This window comes from Chenopodium quinoa, unplaced genomic scaffold, assembly GCF_001683475.1.
Source record: "Chenopodium quinoa cultivar QQ74 unplaced genomic scaffold, ASM168347v1, whole genome shotgun sequence".
NCBI lineage: Eukaryota > Viridiplantae > Streptophyta > Magnoliopsida > Caryophyllales > Amaranthaceae > Chenopodium > Chenopodium quinoa.
The window spans coordinates 442,396-468,184 of NW_018745248.1; the positions used below are offsets into that span (position 1 = coordinate 442,396).

The 25,789-nt window shown below is 37.8% G+C and overlaps 2 protein-coding genes across 2 annotated transcripts in view; both read left to right on the forward strand.

Moving 5' to 3' along the window:
• Window positions 1–522: 522 nt before the first annotated feature.
• LOC110711267 lies at window positions 523–1,956 on the forward strand. Its single transcript, XM_021889646.1, has 3 exons — window positions 523–721; window positions 787–1,564; window positions 1,641–1,956. The coding sequence occupies exons 1-3, from the start codon at window positions 523–525 to the stop codon at window positions 1,954–1,956; spliced, it is 1,293 nt and encodes a 430-aa protein (XP_021745338.1).
• A 16-nt stretch (window positions 1,957–1,972) lies between these two features.
• Window positions 1,973–25,789, forward strand: part of LOC110711268 — a 48,896-nt gene continuing 25,079 nt past the window's right edge. Inside the window, exons 1-6 of the mRNA XM_021889648.1 lie at window positions 1,973–2,905; window positions 2,987–3,190; window positions 3,277–3,863; window positions 3,907–3,931; window positions 4,005–4,068; window positions 4,118–4,245. Of these exons, the coding sequence (XP_021745340.1) occupies window positions 1,973–2,905; window positions 2,987–3,190; window positions 3,277–3,863; window positions 3,907–3,931; window positions 4,005–4,068; window positions 4,118–4,245 (1,941 nt within the window). The remainder of the gene's footprint in view (window positions 2,906–2,986; window positions 3,191–3,276; window positions 3,864–3,906; window positions 3,932–4,004; window positions 4,069–4,117; window positions 4,246–25,789) is intronic.

The window sequence follows — 25,789 nt, forward strand, 5'->3', positions numbered from 1 at the left end:
GTGTACCTCTAGGTAGCTAAGGGTTTTATTTGCTAGGCTTCTTGTTCAAAATGATGTTACTAAGGCTCTACCTAGCTTTGTGTGGGTTGAGAGTCCTGCTGGTGAATTGATTGAGAACACAGTGCATTATGAGTGGACCCCTCCTTTTTGTAAGAAATGTGATAAGGTTGGGCATGACTGTTCCAAGCCTCAACCTATTAAAAAGAAGCAAACAGGTGATCCAAAGACCACTCAAACTCAGGCTAAGAAAGTCTGGGTTCCTAAGAAGATTACAAAGGTGACTGCTGAGGTAACTAAGGTTCCTACTCCTGTTAAGGAAGTTACACCACCCCCTCAGACTCAGAACAATGATGATTGGCAAATTCCTGGCAAGAAATCCAAGAAAAAAGCCAACAGACAGATCAATTTTCATGTCTCTAGTTCTAATGTTTATCAACCTTTGACTTTGGATACTGATGGTGTTGAAATTGCAGATAATGCTAATGAACCTAACGGGGGTGTTGGGAATCCCCCTCTAGGGTCATGATAGTTCTCTCATGGAATATCAGGGGTCTTAATGACCCTGGGAAGGTGGCTGCTGTTAGAAAGCTACTTTCTGATCAGAAGTGTGATGTTCTTTGCCTTGTTGAAACTAAAGTAAAACAACATCATTTTGTCAAGATTCAGAGGAAATTTGGGGTTGCTTGGACTTGGTTTGTTAACTATGCTAATTCTCCAAGGGGTAGGATTTGGATAGGTTGGAAAGCTGATCTTTTCAATCTAACTGTTCTTTCTTCTCAAGAGCAGTTAGTTCATTGTTTGATCACCACAAAAGATCTGCAAACTCAGATTTTCATTACTATTGTGTATGGGTTACAACTGTTCAGGATAGGCTTCCTCTGTGGGCTGGTCTTAGGCAGTTGGCTGGTATCTCTGGAGCCTGGTTATGTGCTGGTGATTTTAACTCTATTCTATCTTGTGTTGATAGAATTAATGGGGCTCTGGTTACTGATTATGAAACCAGGGATTTTCAGAGCTTTGTTGACGATTTGGCTTTGACTGAAATTAAGAGTAAGGGTTCCTTCTTCTCTTGGTGTAACAAAGCTCATAATGGTCCTAGGACTTATTCCAAAATTGATAGAGGTATTGTTAACCAAGATTGGATGGATATTTATGGGCATGTTAAAGGTATTTACTTACCCCTCTCTCTTTCTGATCACAATCCTATTATCTTTGATATCTTTCATTCTCAGCCTGGCAAAGGGAGACCTTTTAGGTTCCTTAATTGTCTTGCTGATCATGAAAGTTTTCTAGATATTGTGGATTCTGCTTGGCAATGTTCTGTTCCTGGTAATGCAATGCATAAGGTTTGGTCTAAACTTAAGCAAGTTAAGACTGCTCTTAAGTCTATGAACATTGAGAAATTTGGTAATGTTTCTGAGAAGGTTGAAGCTGCTCAAAATGCTCTAACTGATATTCAGCAGCAGATTTTAAATGATGTTAACAATGTTGATTTGCACTTCAAGGAGTTAGAAGCTATTCAAACTATTAAATACTGGATTAATGTTCAGGAAAGTATTTACAGGTAGAAATCTAGAGTGGATTGGCTTCAGCTTGGTGATAGTAACAACAAATATTTTTTTTGCTGTTATGAAACAAAGACAAGGCAGGAATATTGATACTCTTTTTACTAGTGATGGCACTTTACTGAAAACCCCTACTGCTATTGAAGAAGAAATCACAGGTTTTTATAAAGCTCTTCTTGGCTCCAATGTTGATTCCCTTCACGGGGTTGATCTTAGCACTATGAGAAGAGGTGCTCAGCTTTCTAGAGATTCTCAGCAGTCTCTTATTGCTCCTATTTACATTGAGGAAATTGACTTAGCCTTGAAAGATATTGATAGCTCCAAAGCTCCTGGAATTGATAGGTTTAACTCTCACTTCTTCAAGAAAACTTTGGGATGTTGTGAAAAATGATGTTTATGCTGGTGTTATGGAGTTTTTCAATACTGGTGTTATGTTGAGACAATGGAACTGCACAACTATAACCTTAGTTCCTAAGGTTCAGAATCCTTCCCTTGTTAAAGATTTTAGGCCAATTGCTTGCTGTTCTGTTCTTTATAAGCTTATTTCTAAAATCATTACTTCAAGGCTTGCAAATGTGATTTCTGTGGTGATTGATGGCTCTCAAGCTGGGTTTATCCTAGGGAAGCATATTGGTGACAATATCTTATTAGCCACTGAGCTTATTAAAGGATATGGGCATAAGTTCCTTTCTCCCAGGTGCATGTTGAAGATTGATCTGAAAAAATCTTATGACTCTGTTGAATGGGGCTTTCTGAAGACTGTTATGTCTGAGATTGGTTTTCCTAACCAATTTATTGCCTGGATTATGGCTTGTTTGTCTTTTGTCTCCTTCTCTATTTTGATCAATGGTGTCCCTTCCAATTCATTCCCTGCAAAGAAGGGTCTTAGCCAAGGTGATCCCATGTCTCCCTTTCTCTTTGCCATTGGAATGGAGTATCTCTCCAGATGTCTTTCTGAGCTTCAGCTGAATCCTGATTTTAACTATCACCCTAGGTGTGAGAAGATAGGGTTGACCCATCTTATGTTTGCTGATGATTTGTTGCTTTTCTCTAGAGCAGATGCTCAGTCTGTTTCTTTTCTTTTTCAGGCTTTCTCTAAGTTTTCCGAAGCTTCTGGTTTATCAGCTAACTTAGATAAAAGTGAGGTGTATAATGGTGGGCTTCTTGATTTTGAGCAGGATGAGCTGAGAGATTTGATTGGGGTTGCTCCTAGTACTATCCCATTTAAGTACTTAGGGGTTCCTCTTTCTTCTAAAAAGTTGACCATTGCTCAATGCAAGCCCCTTGTTGATAAAGTGACTGTTATAATTAATGGTTGGTCTGCTAGGCACCTCTCCTATGTTGGTAGGCTCCAATTAGTCAAGAGTGTTCTGTTTGGCATACAAACTTATTGAGCTCAAATCTTCATTCTCCCTAAAAAGATCCTAAGAGAAATTAAAGCTAGATTTAGAGCTTTCATTTGGACTGGGAAAGCTAATCCCTCAAAGAAATCCCTTGTCTCTTGGTCTCAAGTTTGTCTCCTAAAAGTTAGTGGTGGCTGGAACCTTCTTTCTCTTCCTGAGTGGAATGTTGCTGCTATCTCCAGTCTTCTCTGGGATCTTGCTCATAAAGCTGATAACTTATGGGTGAAATGGGTTCATACTTACTATTTCAAAGATAAACCTTGGTGGAATAAACCTGCTCCCAGGAGATGTTCTTGGGTGCTTAGTAGAATTTTGAATGTAGAACTGTTATTGATAATATTGGTGGTTGGGATGCTGTTAAACAAGGTGGTAAAATCAAGATTAAGAAGATCTATTTGAAGGTTATGACTCAAGCTCCCAAAGTCCCATGGAGAAGACTCTTTTGCAATAATTCTGCCACCCCTAAGAGCTTATTCATTCTCTGGCTTGTTGTTAGGAACATATTACTCACAAAAGATAGATTGAGTTCATGGAATATGCAATGTGATCCTATTTGTTTCCTGTGTAATTTGAATCCCGAGTCAATTGAGCATCTATTCTTTGAATGCAGTTTTACTAAGGTCATTTGGGAAAGAATTTTGGCCATTTGTAGGTGCAACAGGTCTATTTTAAGCTTTGATACTGAAGTTATGTGGGTTTCTAAACTCTACAGGAAGGATAGAGCTGAAAACAGACTGTTGGGAATGTGTTTTGCTGAATATGTGTATCATATTTGGTTACAAGGAAACTCCTTGATTTTCACAGGAAATTGCAAATCTGGTGAAGCTGTGATCAGAGATATATTATTTGCTGTTGCCTGTAGATGCTCTGGTTCTGACAGGAATTTGTTGATCCTGTAATTCTGTTTCTTGGGCAGTTTTGTTTTTTCTGGTGCTTAGCTTGGTGTTTCCAATCTTGAGTCCAGTTTGCTGTTATGGTTTGTATTCTCTGAGTTGCTGTATTACCTCTTTTTGTCTAGTCCTGTTGCTTTTTGCAGCTGAGTCTAGGTGGGGGTTTTTATCTATTATACAGTTTGCAGGGTTGGTGTGTTTTGTTTGCAGGTTTGTCGTGCTCTGTGTTTGTTTTTGTGTTCCTGGGCCTGGTTTCCAGAACCCTTCCTAGAAGGTGGCTGGAAGCTTGAGCTCAGGTTGTTCTTGTCTCTTTCTCTTGAACCCTTACTAGAAGGTGGCAGGAGATTGAGCTTGAACTGTTTGGTGGTTGGTTGGCCTGTTTTTCAGGTCTTGTGGGGTTTGGTGCTTGTTATAACTTAGCTCTTGTAAGTTGTAACTTTTCCTTTTGGTAAAAAAAAAAAGTGAAGTCCTTGCTATGAATAATCAAGGACAAAAGAAACCATTTAGGAGGAACTTTACTCCTATAGGTATGAGTTATGACACCGCATTTGACCGATTAAATGGAAAAGGTCTTATAACTCCTATTGGACCATTTGGGGACCCACTGGTCGAGAAGAGGACAGCTAATTGGAACCCCAATGCACATTGCAAATATCACCAAGGTAGGGGCCATCTTACCGAAAATTGTTGGAAGCTTAAGGAAGCTATCCAAGATTTAATCGATGACAACAAACTTCCATTGCCTCCTGCAAGTAAGAAGCCGAGCATTGACAATGCACCTCTCGCTCACTCCTTGGCCATCTCTGATGAAGAAAACGAGGTTGATCCCTCATCTCTCATCAGGCCTATCGAAGAAGAGGAGGAGATCTTTTTCGATGCCATGGATGAATTTTCAAAACTAGCAAGTAAAGAAGATGTATGGTTGATTACATTGTCCATGTTAGAGGGATCAAACTTGCTACGTGAAGCTCTTGAAGTTGCGAAGAAACAATTAGAGGAGCTTCAGAAAAAGTGTGACAAGGTTCCACCCACGAAGAAGAAACCCTTCTCTCTACAAGTAATTGACAGACCTAAGAAGAGTAATAAAGTCTATACTCCAATTGGGACTTCATACGATAAAATGTTCAAAATGCTCCCCGAGAGTGGCAAGGTCAAACCTCTCGAACCGAGACCATTTGAATCACTAAAAAGGACAGATAGATTCTACTGCAAATACCATCAATCAGGGGGTCACACTATTGAACACTGTTTTAAATTTAAAGATTTAATTCTGAAAATGATTGATGAAAAAAAGTTAGTCCAAATTCAACAAGAGGAAGACATAAGCATTAATGGAGTTTGGGACAGTGATGAAGAAGACGTCTACTTAAAAGACATGGAAGGACCTCCACCTTCAGTGTCATATGCCATGGATGACTTCTGGGTTGAAGAAGATTCATCTATAGACGTCCTCACAAGATCTGGGAGAATGCAACCTCCTATTTCGACACAACCTATACCGACTACGCAAAAAGTTCCCATACCTATCATAGAACACAATGATATTGTCAAACAGTTCAAGAAAACCAAGGTTGAAATGAATGTATGGAAGCTTCTAGCAACATCTCGAGAGCATAGGTTGGCAGTGATGAATGCTTTGGATAAAATAGGGATAGATTTTGACACCACTCTTGAGGGGTTGGCTAACTTCCTTACGAGTGATCTCCCTAGTCCTATCAACTTGATCACCTTTTCCGACAAGGATTTACCTCCAGAAGGTGACAAGCATTATAAGGCACTAAACCTCACAGTAGTTTGCAAGAAAATGAACGTCCCTATGACTCTTGTAGACAATGGATCGGTCATTAATGTTTGTTCACTCAGAATTGCGAGGATGATAGGCATAAGGGATGAAGACTTAACCCCGTCAACACAAGGAATAAGAGCTTATGAAAACACTCATCGTTAAGCTCTTGGCAAGACTACTATGAATATAACGACGGGAGCGATAGAACATGCTACTACATTTCAAGTAGTAGATATTAAGGCTTCATTCAATTTATTTTTGGGACGCCCTTGGGTTCATGACCTAAAGGCCGTCCCTTCATCTCTCCACCAACAGGTAAAAGGCCATAGTTGGAGGAATTCCCATCACGATCGATGCTTCACCCATGAGGATTAAAGCTATAGAAAATCCCATCATTAACGTGGAGCACAATGAAGACGATGAAGATTTGTGGGGCTTTAATGAAGAGGTTTCCTTAATCGAGGAGGATGAAAGGACCCCTCTCTGCCATGACCCCCACTCAAATATGATAGTGAACTCTATTATGAAGAAACAAGGACATTTTCTCGGGATGACTCTAGGAAAGAAGAAAGGAATAGCAAAATCGCCGGAATCACCTAGCCTCCCTAAATTAGACACTTTCGAACTTGGTTTCGAACCGACTTGGGAAGATCTAAAGCGATCCCAGGAAAAGTCAAAGGCGCGTAGGAATGCTCGCATAGAAAAGGAAGCAATCCCAATGGATCAGTATCCTCTTACTCTCAATGGACAATTCATAAAAGAAGGAGAGGACTATCCATGCTACGAATTTCCCGAACCTTTTGTCGTAAATGGAATAAGGCAACCGGGATTCGAAATTTTCCTAGATTGCTATTTTCTAGATGAAATCCCAACTCCTATCAAGGAGAAAGCACCCCCATGATTTGACTTTAATGTCATGGGATTACTATTTGGGCGAGAAAAAGATGAGACGACGTACATAGAGGATAACTCCTCGCTCATCCAAACGGTCCTACAAAGCGAAATCTTTGATCCCTCAAGGCTCATCACTCCAGCTGAAGGATCACTACAAGGGTGGCGCAAGACAGTCAAGGTGACTACTCCAAGCGGAAGGAGAATCTCCATTACGACGGGGCAAGGACCGATGTTCGAAGAGTCGTTTGAGTCAGAGTCAGAGTCGGAGTCAGAGTCTTTTCCTGTAGAGTCATCTAAGTCCTTAGTTGTAGCACCCCCTTCTTATATCTCTTCTACTAGTATAGTTAGCAATCAAGTCCCTGAGGACATATCTCTTTTCGATGTAATGATTTCTGAGTTTAATAATATGTCTTCTTCCCCTTACTCCTCGTGCTTTTCTTTAACCCAAGATGACGAGCATTACTTAACTAACAATAAAAATGACAAAGAACTTATTAAAGCCATGGAAATACTTGAAAAGAAAACACCAATAATGGAGGAAACTGAGACGGTTGATATCTCAAATGATTCAACCAATAAAAGAGAAGTTAAAATCGGATTAACACTTAATGAACAAGAAAGAACCGATTTAATCAATCTACTTAAGGAATTCATCGATGTATTTGCTTGGTCATATGAAGATAAGCCAGGCAGTAATAGAGAAATAGCTCAACACACCATACCACTAATTCCAAGAATGAAACCTGTAAAACAAAAGTTGCGTCGAATGAAACCCGACGTAGCTCTTAAAGTAAAAGAAGAATTTCAAAAACAAATAACTGCAGGTTTTATCAAGGTATCCAAATACCTTGAATGGGTCGCTAACGTCGTCCCAGTTCCGAAAAAGGATGGAAGGGTAAGAATGTGTGTCGGCTATCGAGATCTAAATAAGGCAAGTCCAAAGGACGACTTCCCTTTACCACACATCGATATTCTGGTAGATAATACAACGAATCATGCACTTCTCTCGTTCATGGATGGATACGCGGGGTACAATCAAATTCTCATGGCAGAAGAAGACACGGAGAAAACAACCTTCATAACACCATGGGGTACTTACTGCTACACGGTAATGCCATTCGGGTTGAAAAACGAGGGTGCTACTTACCAACGAACATCGACTGCCTTGCTCCATGACATGATGCACAAAGAAGTTGAAGTATATGTGGACGATATGATTGTGAAGTCAAAAGATCGCCCAGGCCATCAAATAGCCTTGAGAAAATTCTTCGAAAGACTAAGAAAATACAACATGAGGTTGAATCCATCCAAGTGTGCTTTTGGAGTCATCTCATGCAAGCTTTTGGGTTATGTCATAAGCTCTAGAGGAATAGAGATAGACCTAACCAAGATCAAGGCAATCATGTCAATGCCACCGCCCAAAATCGAGAAACAAATTCGAGGATTTATTGGCCGGTTGCAATACATAAGCATGTTCATATCAAAATTGACAACAATATGTGAACTAATATTCAAAAAGCTTAAAAAGAATGTACCAGTAATATGGGATGACGGGTGTCAAAAATCCTTTGAAAAGATCAAAGCCTATCTCGCAAATCCTCCCGTATTGGCACCAGCACTTCAAAGAATACCTCTTAGGTTGTACCTAACAGTCACCAAAGAAAAAATGGGGGCCATGCTCGCACAACAAGTAGAAGGCAAAGAAAATGCAATCTACTATCTTTGTAAAAAGATGCTTGAGTATGAGGTACGCTATACACCACTTGAGAAATTGTGCCTCGCATTGGTGTGGGCTACATCCAAGTTAAGACATTACATGCTCGTGCATACAGTCTTTGTAGTTTCCCGATTGGATCCACTCAAATATTTATTCGAGAAGTCTACACTCAATGGGTGCATATCAAGATGGATAGTCAACTTAGCCCAGTTTGATGTAAGATTCATGCCTCAAAAAGCTATCAAAGGATCTGTGGTTTCAGATTTTCTAGCGGACTTTCCAATAAAAGATTCAACGCCAATACACGACAATGAATTTCCAGACGAAGACTTGATGGTCACGGAAGATGATACTTGGACCTTATACATTGATGGAGCCTCAAACCAAAAAGGATTTGGCGTTGGAGTACTACTAGTATCACCTAAAAAAGAGCATGTTCCAATCTCCATAAAGCTAGATTTCGACGTTACCAACAACGCTGCTGAATACGAAGCATGCGTGGTAGGCCTTGAAACAACTTTGGCATTGGGAGTGAAGAAATTACGAATATTCGGGGACTCTTCATTGATCATCAATTAGATCTCTAAGAGATGGAAAGTAAGGAGCGAAAGTCTAGCCCCTTACCAAACTTATCTGGAAACTCTCACTAATCAGTTAGAGAAGGTGGAATACACGTATCTACCTAGAGAAGAATATCAATTTGCTGATGCCTTAGCAAGACTAGCCTCAATGGTTAGGATTCCAATGGAAATCGAGCAAATGCCTCTAACTATAGAAAAAAAGGCATAAACCAGCTTATATTCAAGCTAAAGAAGATGATGAAGTGATCCAAGATGAAGAAGAAGAAGAAGAGTCGTGGTATACGGGTATACTTAACTATGTCACCAAAGGAGAATACCCTTCCCATGCTGACAAAAGAGAAAAATGAGCATTAAGACTCTTGGCTTCCCAATACGTGCTCATAGACAACGAGTTACACAAAAGGGTACCTAAGGGTCGAGCTCTCTTATGTGTAGGAAGAAAGGATGCTCAAAGAGCAATGAGGATAGTCCACAAAGGCATTTTTGGAACTCACGTGAACGGCAAGATGCTAGTCCAAAAGATAATGCGAGAAGGATACTATTGGACTACCATGAATATGGATTGTCATCAATACATAAAAAGATGCCCTAAGTGCCAAATCTACGCCAATTTACAACATGTTCCTCCATCCCTACTCTAAATCCTACACTTCGCCATGGCCATTCTCTACATGGGGAATTGACATTATTGGTCAAATCACTCCCCCAGGAATAGGAGGTCATGAATATATCCTAGTAGCAATTGATTACTTCACAAAGGGGGTCGAAGCACAATCATACGCTAAAATCACTGCAAAACATGTAGCACTCTTTATCGAAAGAAATATTATTTGTCGATATGGAGTCCCACATGAAATGATAAGTGACAATGGAACTCACTTTCAAGATGAGTGTGAAGAATTGCTACAAAAATATGGCATTCAGCATCATCATTCTTCTCCTTATAGACCTCAGGCAAACGGAGCAGTCGAAGCGACTAATAAAAATTTAAAGACTATCATCGAGAAAATGACAGAAAATTACAAGGATTGGCCTGACAAACTCCACTTCGCATTGTGGGATTATCGCACGTCAATTCACACATCAACAGGAAATATGCCATTTTCCTTGGTTTATGGAATGGATGCCGTACAACCTGTAGAGCTAGAGATACCATCTCTATGCATTGCATTAGAAAGCAAACTCGATGAAGTTGAATGGACTAGGGCGAGATATGAGGAGATAATTCTACTTGATGAAAAACGACTAGAAGCTCTACATCATACTCAATGCTACCAAACTCGTATGGCTAGGTATTTTAATAAGAAGGTCAAGACAAGAAACATCAAAGTAGGAGACTTTGTGTTAAAAGCATTAAGAAAGAATGTTTTAGATCTAAGGGGGAAATTTAGGCCTAATTGGTATGGACCCTATATTGTCAAAACAATCCTGTCAAGAGGTGCAACAAAATTAACTGGTATGGATGGCAATGAGTTCTCGAACATGACAAACCTTGACCAACTTAAAAAGTACTACCCATAATTACTTGAGTAGGATACTCAAGAGAGCTACGTTTGGCCTGATTCCTTAAGAAAGGATACATAGGCAACCCTTTACGGGTGTGGCCACTTTACTTTTTGCAAACCTCGCGTCACAGACTTAAAAACAAATTGGACAGAAATTCGACGAAGCATCGGCCCGTCGCCAGCCGATTGACTCTAGAGCCAAACGACAGTTTCTGTCGCTTGACACCAGACTGCCGCAGCTGGCGCCAGTCGTAAAAATGCGATGCCATTTTTCTAGACAATACCTGGGAATATTTCGGTGATTTTCGGAAAATTTTCGACTTCCATACTCCAAAAAATTTCTGGAAAATTAAAATTTCAGTTTTCATTGCTTTAATAAATTAAATTTAAAGAAGATGATTTAATTAAAAAAGCTGCAATTTCATTAATAAAATAAACTAACAATTACATTATTGATGGAATTTAAATAAAGCTTAAACAAATTAACTTTAAATTTAAAATTAAGTCTAATAATTGAAAGTTAAGCAATGCTTTAATCTTTTTTCTCTTTCTTTGCTCTCTTCCAATTTTTGTCTGTAGGCATCCTTTAGAGGACCTACATTCAATTTTGGAGTAAATAGTTTCTCCCTTAGCTAGGACTCCATGTTTCTTCTCTACCCAAGCCTTCTTCTCTGATGTGTCAGCTTTTCTCTTCCCTTTATCCTTTGTAGAACTTTTCTTCCTAGGCATTGTAGGTGTTTTGAACTAAACCTTTTCACCCAAGCGTTCCTTAACGGGAATCACTTTGTCACCTAGACGACTCTTCACATCAGTTTTACTCTGATTTTTCTTCATGCCCTTTGAAGGTTTCTTCAGAAGCCACTTCTTCACATCATAGGGCAAGGAATGAGGAAAATTTTGGGTAATCACTTCCCTTAAAGTTCTAACGCTCCAATATGCATCAAATTTGTCTACTTCTAGAGACACAAGGAATTCATAGGGACGACGAAGATCCCCATAAGGAATTGTTTGAAGTAGGCCGTACTGTATTTTTACCCTGGAGGGATAATAAAAAGTCATCCTAGATAATCTTGGAAGACGGCAGAATGGTTGCTTGTTGACACCAACCATCTTTACTATTTTCCACCAAGGGATGACCCACTTGATGGCAAAGTTGCAAAAGGCAAAGACCTTCATCCATTCATGGCGCCCCATCTTAGAGAAGTGTTTCTTCCTTATCATAAAGCAATTTGGAGTGTATTTTTCAACATTGTATGGAGGACTAATTAATTCTAGTCTTTCCATTAGCCACATCTGTAAAAAATTCAATGCAAATAAATTAATATTACTATACAAAAATATGTTTTTGATTTCTATAATTAAAAATATTATTTTTCTACCTGTGATAAAATAGGAGAGCCCCGAAAAGGTGCTTTTGGATTTCTTTTCAATTCATCAAGACTAAGCATATTCTCTCCAATGATTAATGACATTGGATTTCTCCCAGATTCAACCTGCTCCAAAACAGTTGATATGATTGCTTGACCCTCATTAGTTCTACCACTAGTGAGAAGATATTGATTAAGCATGCACAAAAGAAAAGCCTTTCTTCTATAAACATGAAAAGACTCAGAATAAGGTCTATCAAAATAATATCGAGCAAATTCTTTCAAATTAACTATGCTACCATCTACTATATTTGTTAGATCTTTGTCTTTTAAATTAAAGAAGCGCTCAAAATCCTTATAATAATATTCATTTATTCTAGGGATTACTGCAAGATCTAATGCAGGGAAGCCTAAGATAGCACCGAATTCTTCCGACAAAGGGCTAATTTCACCACACCCTAGTCTAAAACAATGAGTATCCACATCCCAATATTCTAAGGCGGTACGAATAAAGTCTACATCAAGATCTACCCCCTTGACACCATAAATACCTCCCATATGAAAAAAGTCTAACTCGTTTCTCTCCTTGGCAGTTAGAGACCAACACCATTCATGAGTGAAGTTGGTAATACTCTGAGAGACTAAAGACATGATTATTATTTTTTCAAAAGCTAAGGGTATATTTAATCCGCTGAAATTATGAAGAAAATCGGCTGAGCAGGGGGCTATTTATACACAAAATCGACACAGTTTTAATCCGAAAAGGATTCGGAGTCAGCGCTCATCAGCGCCTGACGCCTGACGCTAGAGCCTGGCGCCTGACGCTAGAGCCTAGAGTCTGACGCCTAACGCTAGAGCCTGGCGCCAAACGCTAAGAATTAGCGTCTGGCGCTAACCCAAAATGCGTGGCGCCAGATGGCGCTAACGTGTCTTGTCATACGAGCTTTTCAAAAACCACGTTTTTTTTTGCCTGATTCGAGTTTGAATATTGACTTTACGATCTTTTATTCTTTTTATACCCTTTTTCTAATTATATTTTTCTTTTTTTTGGATTTTATTTAGACTTAATTTTTAAGTTTTTGTAAATCCAATATTTTTTATTTTTTCATTTTTTCTTTTTGGTGGAGAAAGTCGGATATTCTCCATCAATAATAAAAATGACGGAATTTTCGCTCAAAATTATTAATTATCACAATTCTTTGCACACAAAAACATTCACATAAAAATGAAAAAAAAATTAATAAATGTTAAATAAATAAACTCATAGTAATATGTATATACAAATATGTCTAATAAATGAGTCTAATAAAGGCAAGGTTCTATACAAAGTCAAAATAAAAAAGCACAGGAATCAACTACGGCGCCGGAGGACGTACGCACATCATGTCATTAAACTGCGCAGTACGAGGAGTAACCTCTCCACCAGCTCCAGCTCCAGTCTCCTCGGGAGGTGGAAAACTCAGCTTAGGACCCGTCCACCGAAGATCAACCTGAGGCTGAGGCTGCGGAGGCTGCTGCGATGACGAGCCGACCTCGTACATCCCACCACCTCTAAGAGCCGAGGTAGCCTCTCCCTGGCCTACCGACGCAGCGTGTGCACCCTCAGATGAAGAGCCTGAGCCCTCCACCGCCTCGGTCCGGGCAGCCTCAGAACGACCACCCCGACTGCCAGAACCAGTATGGCGACGTCTCGAGCTAGACCTCGCCGGTTCTCTCCGCACCTCAGGTCTCGTCCGGGTACGAGAAGGAATGGGTTGGCCTTGTAAGAAGAAACTAAATCAGAAACAATCAAAATAGAAGTAGTAATGCAAAAATAAGAAGGGAAACTACCTACTGAACGGCGTCGTCGCGACGACATGTAGCCACATTCCTCATCCGAACGAGCTGGCTCCGGAAGGCATCTATACACTTTGCCATCGCCGTGACCACCTCGCGCGAGAACTGTCAAGGAAATAAAGTCTGTAATGATGCATAACATATATGGACAAAATTGCAAATAAATAAAGCTTACCCGAGTCTGGTGACGAGGAATCTACCGCTCTACAAAGCACTCATCCTCGGGAGCCGGAGGAATCATCTCCTCGATTGGTCCGTATGTCCCCTGATAATGGATGGACATACGAGGTGGTATGAACTCAGTAGGTCCAGCCTGACAAATGCAAATCAAAATCAGTAAAATATTACTTGGGGGGCTACTTAACGGAAGGTAAAAGATGAAAATCATACCGCCACCTCCTCAGCCAGTACAGGGACTGGAGCTAACAAAGGCTACATCTCCTCCTCATAGCACCGCTCAGGGATTGTATAAGATCTCCAAGGGGTACCAACTCTCTCTAACATGCTCACCAACCTCGCGCCGTTGAACATATGACGCGGCGGAGGAGCAGGAACGACGAAAGTTTCTGAGGAATGCTGAATAGCAACCCTCTCTCCAAGATATGCAACTGCTCCGTATGTCCCTAAGAAATAGCGACGCTCAGCAGTATACTGCGCAGCTAACCCAGGGACAACCAAGCCAATCCACGGCCGGTACTGCACGTCAGGCTCCTGCAAAGAACGCCTATCAGATAAGAATCCATCAAAAGTAATACGAAAATGTTCAACTATGCAAAGAACCATACCAAGATGATCTGATCTCGGACATAAGCAGTGGACATCCCAGCGCGGCGGCCTCCCCAACAGGCACTCACTGGAAACCTGTGCAGTGCAGTCTCGCCGGGGCAACTAAGGGAAAGTACTCGTAGAACCAGATCTACAAAAGGAAAAAAGTATTAGCAAGTGCTAACTAAAGCTTAGAGCTAAACTTTATGGGAGATAAAGTATACCTCTACTACTCTACAGAAGCCGGACAGAGCGACGTTCCCTGTGAAGGACCGGTGTCAACACGAGTCTCGTAACGCTCAAACAAAGTCAGCATAGGCCAAGCTGGCCCAATCTTAAGTGTCGATCAAGTGTAGATCACGGATCGAAGGATGGTAGTAAAGCAGCACTCTACTATCCTTGTTAGGGGAGAACGTCCCTGACAGTAAGATAAGCACAAAGATGCACACCCGTTGCTCTCGGGTGGTCGCATCATCCTCAAAAGTCGCCGCCAGAGTCGAACGGCGAATGCCCTTGGCGCTGAACTGAGTCGACTCTACCTCAACACGAGCCCAAACAGCAATCGGACCAACAGCTCCTCAACCTCAGGAGAAAAGACGCTGATCTCGTTGTCGAACGGCAGCGCAACAGAACTAAACTTCAGTCCCGTAATAAGACTGAAGTCGGTCGGGGTGACCATCATCTCACCCTAGGGGAAGTGGAAAGTGTTGGTGGTGTCCCAAAAGAACTCCACCAGGGCACGAGCCACGTGCTGACCCCCGCTAGAGGCAATCATGGCCTCCGAGGTCTCAAACAGTGCAGTCAACCCGCAAGACTCCCAGAGAAGTCTCACTTCTCCATCAATGCCGATGTACATCTTGTATAGGTCGCCCAAGGTATCACAGCCTGAGCCGTGGTAGCGCGTCCTACCAACCGTAATCCCACATCGCACCTTCTCAGAAATACGGTGGACGGGGGTGAAGTACAGAGTCCGCTCATCCCACTCAGGGAGGGGACCAAGAGAAGTGGACGGGTCGGTGTCCTCCTCTACGGGCTCGTGCTCCCGTCATGCGTCTCGGGATTGTGAACCCGAACCTGCTTTCTAGCCATGCTACATTGTGTAAAATCATCATAAATTAAGGTTCTATATTCGCCTAGCCGCATGATACTATGTTCAAAAAAAAAAAAAAAGAGTACGTAGTACTAAAACAGAGCACAATTTCGAATTGAGCATACACGACATTTTTCAAGAATCCAAACAATTTCTTGCAATACTATGGTAATTATTGCGACAAATTAGACAAGAATTGCTAGCAAAACACCAAGAACAAGCTACATTGTATTCCCGACCTTAAGAGGTCCAACAATGGTGATTTATTCGTTTCTTCACCAAATTGAGTCAAACAAGTCTCAAATTACTCCCAAGGCAATCTATAAACATAATCAAGCAATTTCATGGCATAAAATTTGACAAACAAAGTGAATTAAGCAATTCAAGTTTCGAATTTTCAAGAAATTCGTGAACAAACATGTGCAAAATTCATAAAAGCTGGAGTGAGTTTGGAGAAAACTTACATAGATTGGGAAAATGGATGAAATAAGCTTTGATTTGCAACAAACTTTAGTGAATTTGGTTGAGAAACGAGCAAGAATGAGTGAATTGAAGTTCACGGACGATTCTCGAGCAAAAATGAGCAGCAGCAAGTGACAGGATTTTGCGCCAGACGATAAGGTTAAGCGCCTGGCGCTAGTGCCAGCGCCTGACGCTAGAGCCATATATGTGGCGCCAGCAATATTTCAGCGGCAACAGAATGTTCAGCCACTCATTGCGGTTATTTCAACCTCTTACAACATTTTGGGTTCCTTGGCACGCCAGTTAGCCCCTCTAAGAAATTTGACATGATTTAGTAATCGGCTCGATTACAATTGCATAAAGTGATCGACCTGATGATTGATCGTCTCACTTAGCTTAAAGCGCCTAAGCATTGGCTCATCACAAGGCACCGACATAATGGTTCATACAGCAAAGGCACCGAAATACTGGTTCATAGTTCAGAAGGCACCGACATAGAGGATCAAAAGCAGCAAAAGCGTCGACATACTAGCATAGCGGAAGCAAAGTTCAAGCGAGCTTTTAAAGATCGACAAGCGTGGGTCTTTGATAATTTTCCTTGGAATGTTATCGCAACAAATGAGGATAGCTTCAGGCGAGGATATCTTCGGCAGCGTTCCCTAGCTTGCGGAGAGTTGTCACAAATAACCGGAGGTTTTTCAAGCGAAGTTGTCTTCGATCATGTTCCCTGGCTTGCGAAAAATGGTCACAAAGTGCTAGAAGGTGGTTTCAAGCGAAGAAATCTTCGATGGGGTTCTCTAGCTTGAAGAAGTCTATCATGGCAAGATTGTAGGCAGTTACAAGTGTAGTAGTCTTCAGGCGGCATTCTCTAGCTTGCAGGAGTTCGTCAAAACAAATAGCGGGATGGCATTCCCTGGCTTGCGGAAGGTTATCAAAAAATACAACAATACAACAGCAAATCGGTTACTCTCAGAGACGTGTGCTCGACGGTGCAAGATACGTGTTTCTTAACTCTCTTATCTGTTTTAACTAACTCTAGTTTGCAGGTATCGGCGTTACAAGAGTGATTAAGGATCGCAGAACGTTCTAAATCATTCTCCGTCCCTATCGATACTTTGACTTTTGTTTTCGAAACTTGCGTTTCTCCAAACTCAGTCAAAGTGGGGGCTTCTGTAGACACCCATTTGTGTCTCCCCAAAACCAAACCCGGTGATGAGTACCTTTCGCGTCGAATCATAATCGAATGAAGTGAAAGTGTAGAAAGTCTAGTGTTGCGGATAATTTTATTTTCTTTTCTTTTCTCTCAGTTTTTGAAAACCTATTTTAAGAAAACAGTCAATCCAGTTTGGTTTGGTCCATAGCAAGGGTCCAATAATGGTGTAGTTGAATGGAACTTGAAAAGAGCTTTCCAACGATATATTATAAGCTCAATTCCGATGAATAATGAGGAAGTTATGGCCAAATTACCAAACTGGACCCGATTTGATACTTATATACGGCCCAATGATCTAGAGGAGGGCCTAATATGGATTTATCATTTCTAATGCAATTAGAATTGATTTTAATCTTCTAGATTCTTCTAGAAGGTTCTTTTCATTCCTAATTCAATTAGCATTGATAAATTGACTTTGGTTAACTTTTTAGAGTTTTAATCAGAATAAAAGAGTGTTTTTAAGGAAAATACGATTTTGCCCTTCTGTACGGCTAAATTTTATTAGAATTAAGTAAACGCGTGAAAATAATTGTTAACGCCTGACGACAAGGATTAGCGCCTGGCGCTAATGCTTGGCGCCTGGCGCTAGCCTTAGTGTCTGGCGCTAATGTTCAGCGTCTGGCGCTAACCTGTTTTATCCTCGTTGAAACTCTGATTTGTTTTTCTATCCGTTTGGCTGATTTTCTCTATAAATAGCCTCCTAAAACCTCCGTTTTTCATCATCAGTTCTCTCTAATTCTCATCAACAATCATCAAATATCATATATTCTCTAGTTTTCTTATTCTCTCTAGCTTTTAAGAATTCTTCTCTCTCTAACTTTCTATACAAAATTCCGCATTCACAAGATCTAGACACACCTAGCCAAATTCGAAGTTGCCTTCTCCCTAGACGTGAAAGGTTTTAATTTCTGAGGGTTTGGTCCCTAATCTCTATTTCAATTATTTAATTTATTTGTTTTGATTATTATTATCCTTGAAGTTACTAACGTGTGTATTTTGTTATTAGAAATAGATACGAGGCATCTAAGTAAGTGCTTTAATGATTTTATTGATATTATGATATAGAAATCATGTCTAGCAGTCTAGGTTCTTTTTATGATTCCTAGTGTCATGTTAGGGTGTTTTGATCTTCCTAGTATCATGTTTATGGTAACTTTAATATCAAATATGACAATTGCAATGCTTCCTATTTTCTTTCCTAATAGCATGTTAGTATCATGTTAGGGTTAAAACTTTGATCTTTATTGTTTAGTAAAATGCTAGGGTTTGTTATTAATCTTGTTAGTATCATGCCTAGGATCTTGCTATTATTATTGTTATTATTATTATTATTATTATTATTATTATTATTATTATTATTATTATTATTATTATTATTATAATTATTATTATGCTTTAACATGAACATGTTTATTTCTGTGATGATAATTGTTATTATTATAATTATTATATTTTTGGATTATTATTATGTTGCTTGATATTTATTTTTATCGCTTGATCACACCTTTCATGCATGTTTAAAGGGAATTGGTACTTGTAATCACGCTTAATAAGATAATTAATAATCTGGTTTAGAGTTAATTTGATTATAATTCAAGTGATCGCCAATAATAGTTTTGTTTGTGCATTAATATTCAACCAACATAGATAAACATGTTTAGGGTTAATCCTATTGATTGCATGTTAGTCAGAAAGCGCACATGAATACGATCAGAATAAAGTAGAGGCCTATTATTAAGGCAGGTTCAATCTCTTTTAGGTTGGATTTGTACCTTCATCCCCGAACTACCAGTCATGGTTCCAGACCTATTGGAGTTAACGATCTCCTTGATCGTTAAGGGGTGTAACCTTCACCATGTGAACGGTTTACAAGTTCCTAAAACTTGTTGGCGACTCTTTTGATCTATCTTCTTTCCCTTTGGACGTCACCATGCTTAAGTATATGATCACAGTGGGGTTCAAGTTTGGGGTACTGCTTGAAATATTCCCTACAGCTACCAAGTATACCCTCAAAATTGTGTGCAAAATGTGTATTTACTTTTTTACCCTCATTAATATGTTTACTATCATTAATGTATTTAATGTTTTGTTTTTCATTGAACATATATGATATATCATCAATTAATTCAGTTTCATTTTTTTAAAAACAAAAAACATGTAATGCATTTTCTAATGTTTTACACTTCATATGATATTATAATTATTAAAAAAGAAAAAAAAATTGTATGTACAAAGAGACAATTTATTGTCAAGAGAGTGTTTATTTTTACTCTTTTGTAGTTGCTCTTCTTATTTACTATCTTGTTGTCCTTTAATTACAACTATTTTTAAGGTTTATTAGCTTTTGAAATGTACATATTTACAACGTTATATAATTTGAATGAGATTTATATTAAATATACATAGATATTTGAGCAGACGTATGTTATCAAGAGGTATAAAGAACTTTAAAATCCTTAAATCAAGGGAAATCAATGGTAGGAAAAACATAGCTGATATTAATTTTGAGAGAATTTAAGAGGAAAAATATTCATTATTAAGTTTTTAGCTGCAACATTTTACATATTATTACTCCATAGTCCAAATTACTATAGCTCACAAAAAAAATCATTTGAAGGAAAACACGTTAGAAATATTACATATAGTATTATTGAAATATGCACATCAATTAAGAGTTCTAAACTAACACTTGGCGCTTAAAATATGAAGGGATGCAAATCAATTAAATATTACTTAATAATAATTTTTAAATAACACTATCAAACTTTTTAGTGTTTTAAAAAATATTTGTCTTAAAAGATTTTGGTGGCTTTCTTATACTATTCTACAAATTCACCACATAGACACATAAACCAAATAGTGTACGTATTAAAATTACTAGGTCTACCACCCAAACCAACGGTATAAATACACGCCAATACAAATTTTCCGCAAGAGCTAGTCCCTCAGCGTGCATCGCGCACGAAAGACAACCTAGTATAGTGAAGTACAACATTAATTCCGGTGAAATAGATGCATGATTGTTTAATACGGAGTGATTATAATACAATAAAATTATAAAACGACATAAAAAAAATAAGGACTCGACACCAATTATTATAAAGTATGAAGTATATTATTTAAAATAACCACATACAATAGTTATAATAAACAATATAATATTTGCTTTAAAAAAAAATAAAAAAAATAATTTTTTTAGAAAGTTTAGATTAGATTTTATGTAAAGCAAATCTCGTTATTTAGATACAATGATCATTCATTATAGTAAGATTTTTTTTAAGTAAATACTTTTGGAGGGAAAATACTCCATACAATGCTGCCAAGTGTCATTTTAGATTCGCCTTTAGTAATATGTAATAGATTAGATTTATATTAAACGCAACAAGGAGATATATGATTACTCCCTTAAAAAAAAAAGAAGGGAGATATATGATTACTTAATTAAGGCAACTGTCCATAATCATCATAATTACAACAAGATGAATATAACAAATCTTACAATCAAGCATCTTGTAATTTCATTAACTAGTGAGTAAAATAAGAGGTTGTCTCGAGTTGCTACTATTTAACGAGGGGAAAATATTAGGTCGTTGACTACTACTCCCTATGTCAAACTAAATTTATAAACACTTAACGAACCTAAATACAAGCATAGAGGTAAGTCAAGGGTCGAACCCAAAGGAACGGTAATGTTCAAGTGCTTTCAATTTGGGCGCCTAAGCTAGGTCAAAGATAAGGGTAAGAGGTAACAATAACAACTAACAAACTAACAATCTAACAAATAAAACACTAGGAATGGGGATCAACAAGTAATCAAGACAATTGCAACAACTTGGGAAGCATATGCCAACCAATGGTTGTGAAGATTAATGATAAGAGCAATGCTCGTGCATACAGTCTTTGTAGTTTCCCGATTGGATCCACTCAAGTATTTATTCGAGAAGTCTACACTCAATGGGTGCATATCAAGATGGATAGTCAACTTAGCCCATTTTGATGTAAGATTCATGCCTCAAAAAGCTATCAAAGGATCTGTGGTTTCAGATTTTCTAGCGGACTTTCCAATAAAAGATTCAACGCCAATACACGACAATGAATTTCCAGACGAAGACTTGATGGTCACGGAAGATGATACTTGGACCTTATACATTGATGGAGCCTCAAACCAAAAAGGATTTGGCGTTGGAGTACTACTAGTATCACCTAAAAAAGAGCATGTTCCAATCTCCATAAAGCTAGATTTCGACGTTACCAACAACGCTGCTGAATACGAAGCATGCGTGGTAGGCCTTGAAACAACTTTGGCATTGGGAGTGAAGAAATTACGAATATTCGGGGACTCTTCATTGATCATCAATTAGATCTCTAAGAGATGGAAAGTAAGGAGCGAAAGTCTAGCCCCTTACCAAACTTATCTGGAAACTCTCACTAATCAGTTAGAGAAGGTGGAATACACGTATCTACCTAGAGAAGAATATCAATTTGCTGATGCCTTAGCAAGACTAGCCTCAATGGTTAGGATTCCAATGGAAATCGAGAAAATGCCTCTAACTATAGAAAAAAGGGCATAAACCGGCTTATATTCAAGGTAAAGAAGATGATGAAGTGATCCAAGATGAAGAAGAAGAAGAAGAAGAGCCGTGGTATACGGATATACTTAACTATGTCACCAAAGGAGAATACCCTTCCCATGCTGACAAAAAGAGAAAAATGAGCATTAAGACTCTTGGCTTCCCAATACGTGCTCATAGACAACGAGTTACACAAAAGGATACCTAAGGGTCGAGCTCTCTTATGTGTAGGAAGAAAGGATGCTCAAAGAGCAATGAGGATAGTCCACAAAGGCATTTTTGGAACTCACGTGAACGGCAAGATGCTAGTCCAAAAGATAATGCGAGAAGGATACTATTGGACTACCATGAATATGGATTGTCATCAATACGTAAAAAGATGCTCTAAGTGCCAAATCTACGCCAATTTACAACATGTTCCTCCATCCCTACTCTAAATCCTACACTTCGCCATGGCCATTCTTTACATGGGGAATTGATTAAATGGAGATTTAATTGCTCAATTTTCTTCTTAACCCTAGCTGAATTTTTAAGCCCTAAATGCATTAATTTATTGTCTAATTTCCGTTGTGTTATGAACCCCAATTTTGAAAATTAATGTGTTAATTTCATATTATTTGATTTAATTTCTCATACTTAAAATGTGTTTAGTGTGATTAATTACTTCATGTAAAAGAGTTTTATGTGAATTAGAAATCGAATTTTATGAAAAGCCCTAAATTATTTGAAATGGAGATTTTAGATTAATTTTATGAAATTATGCATAAAGGAGTTTATGTTTAATTTAATTAGATCACCAAATTCATTTTACAAGAGTTGTGAAATTAATTTAACTTAAAAAAATGAGAATTAATTGGTTGAGTGGGAGCAACCACGATTAGGTGGTAGAACCATTTGTCAGTGGTCCACGGTGGCTGCTACGGTGGTCGGCAAGGGCTGAGGGCAGCAGGCATGGCGATGGTGGGGAGGGGCGGAGGCTGGAACGTGCAATATTTTCACAATTTCAGCTCTGTACCTGCTGGTTGTTGTGTTGGGCTGCTGCCTAGTGCGCCAGCCAGGACTGTTGTGGCTGGGCGACTGCCTGGCCGCGGCGGCTAGCTGTTGCGGTGGCTGTGATGTGGCTAACAGTCTACTCAGTCACAGTCCCCTGTCTTTCAAAAAAAAAATTAATTAATTATGAATTTTAAAATTTAAATTTAATTATGGATAAGTATATCAAAATCTGTTTTTTAGGATATAAATGAGCAATTCCAATTGTGGTTATTTGACTTGGTTTATGTGATAATCCAAAATTTGATTTTTTGATCTAATTAAATTTAGATGGTTAACTAGTGATTAGGATGGAATTTTAAATTGGTTAAGATAATCCTAGAATATAAATGTGATTTATTTTCTTAGATTATATATTTATTTGATTTCATATCATTCCTAATTTAAATATATGATATTTTAGTTATGGTAATGAATAATATGGAGATATTATCTAATCGTGCCTTAAAATATGTGATATTTTGAATTATACGTTGCCTTAATTAAGAATATTTGATATTTTAGTTTAGGCAAAGTATGTTATTTGAATTATTATGTGGCAATTATATGTTATATATGATCTATTATTATTCCTATAAATGACTAGTATGGCCCAATTTTTAAATTAGAAAATACGATCTGCGTATCGTTGTGTATTTTTGTAATTTAGATACGAATACGTATCGTTAAGTATTTTTGTAATTTATTATAATTATGAATTGATTTTATTATACTTTATTAATTTAAAGAAGAGCCCAGAATGAGGAGGCCCATGATGAAGATGGATGGAGATCCATGAAGAGTTCAAGGAGGAGCCTAATCAAGCTTAGTTTTTTGGGATTAGAGGCCATACTAGCTCATATTTAATTTTATTATTCTTAAAGCATTTATAAGTTTATTGAATGTTTTTATCAAGAGTTCACTAATTTATAACAACATAATAAACTTAATTCCCACAAATATCGAGACTCGCTTTTCCAAATATAAAGTACTTATTAAACCCTTGATTAGCAGTAATGGATCATGCCTTCGCAGGGAATTATTATTAATCTTGGGAGGTAAGGTGAAATTGCGAATTTTTCACACTTAATTTGGTCATCCTTAACAAAATCATCAAAAGCGTTTTGGATTTTGAAGGAAGGGGATAGTTGAACATGTGATGTTATCTATCCAACCAAGAATTACAAGAAGTTGTAATTAGTAAAAGAGTTTACTAAGCTTGAAAATGTAACCTTAAGGAAAGGCCTCCGTCCGCTTAATGCTACATAGGGATAGGATCTTGGAATCACATTATTCATAAAGGGACATAAAATGAATATAGTGTAAAGTAGCTAAAATGATTTCAAAGGATGTTTGAATCATAAACTACTTTGATAAACATAGTTGAATTTGTTCTAAAAAATTAAAAGAGTATCCGTAAACCATTATCCATGCTTTGCTATAAGGTTTTAAAGGCTAAGAGGAGAATTTAAAACCTATTTAAGAATGTCATATGTCTAATGATAGATTCCAAGAACTCAAAAGTTTGAATAATTTAATGGCTACACCATTGACTCATTTTGAAAATGTTTCAAGTGATTGGACTCGATGGAGAGGTACGAGACCTCTAAAGGCAACATGAGTGCAACTCACATGAAGAATCTAATAACTTTCTTTATCTTCAATAGGGTTAAACATGATGAAGGACTTGGATTTTCATACTATCAAATGTTGATTAAGTGACATAATTTTGAGCAATTCCAATTATTACATGCGGTGTTAAATACAAGATTAAACTCCAACATGAATTATGTTGAATGGTTTTAGCAAAATTATGTAAAATGTTCAAAGTAGTTGAGCATAGTATCATTTTGAGCTTGAAAAAAATGTTCTAAATGGTTCAAATGGAAAAGGGTTTAAGAAGGATGGGGACGACAATAAAATGCCAAAGGATAAAGAAAAGACAAATAATTTGTCAATCCCAAGTCTACTAAAATGTTTAAATTGAGGAGTAGCTCCAAGAGATTGAAAACTACCCCATAAAGTACAGTTGGAAGGTAAAGAATGGAAATGTTCCACATCAAGTACTATAGAAATTGATTTAGCAAAGTTCTACTTATTTGACATATGATGTCAAGATTAACTCTCTCATTCAAGAATGTGGTTGAGCTAAAGAGTTGAAACTTGGATAAGAGAGAAGTAAATCTAATATGTGAGAAACAAATGTTGTTTTACATGTATGACTTTATATTTCACTTAACTATATATAGTTTAGCATTGAAATAAATAATCGTTATTACATTCTTGCTATAATCAAAACATCATTTCACTGTAGTTATCACTGAATGTTAAAGATTCAAAAGCATTGAACAAATGTTATTTTGTGCTTAGTTCAATCAAGGGAGGTTTTTAAACACTAAATAGGTTAGAGAGTTCTATATGTTAAATATAGATGAACCAGATCTATATATAAATCACTCTAGAAATGTCAATTTGATCAAAATAAAATAGAATTGCATATGGAAGCTCCAAAGGGATGGACTTATAACATCATAAGATTATGAATCCATTGATATATGCAAATCTTATTGTAGTTTGATGATTAAAAAGTTTATCTTTTGGAGAAAAGGTGACGTGAACCTATGGTTGAATACATAACGATGTAATTAAGAAACCTAAGATTCAAAGGCTAGAGATGAACTTGGACACTTCATTTGAATGTGATCACACATGCTTACATGAAGCATGAATTTGCAAGTTTTGAAGGAGTTCAATAAGGTTCAAATTAAGAATAAAAGAGACTTGACAAGACAATAAAACATTGCGATATGATCGTAACAGTTTACATTTGAGTCAAATTGTTAATTTGGAAAGAATCCAAAAGCACTTATGATATGATCGCAGTGATGAGCATTTGAGCCAAGAACTTGATGATTATCCCAAGGATTGTAAAATTAGTTTACAACCTACTCCACTAAGAGAGAATGTTTTTCAAATGGAGGCATTAAACTATATAAGATATAGCATAATTCATAATGAATTGTACTTATCTTCCAAACAATAGTTCTAAGGATACACCTTTAAAATGAGATTTTACACTAATTAGGACTGCGTCAAATCACAATGTAGATAAGAC

Excerpts from the sequence above, each read along its gene's own strand:
- LOC110711267 (XM_021889646.1), top strand. The coding sequence starts at position 523 with ATGATAGTTCTCTCATGGAATATCAGGGGTCTTAATGACCCTGGGAAG. Across the intron at positions 722-786 it reads CTATGCTAATTCTCCAAGGG|TTAGTTCATTGTTTGATCAC; the intron begins GTAGGATTTGGA and ends TCTCAAGAGCAG. Across the intron at positions 1,565-1,640 it reads GTTCAGGAAAGTATTTACAG|ACAAGGCAGGAATATTGATA; the intron begins GTAGAAATCTAG and ends TATGAAACAAAG.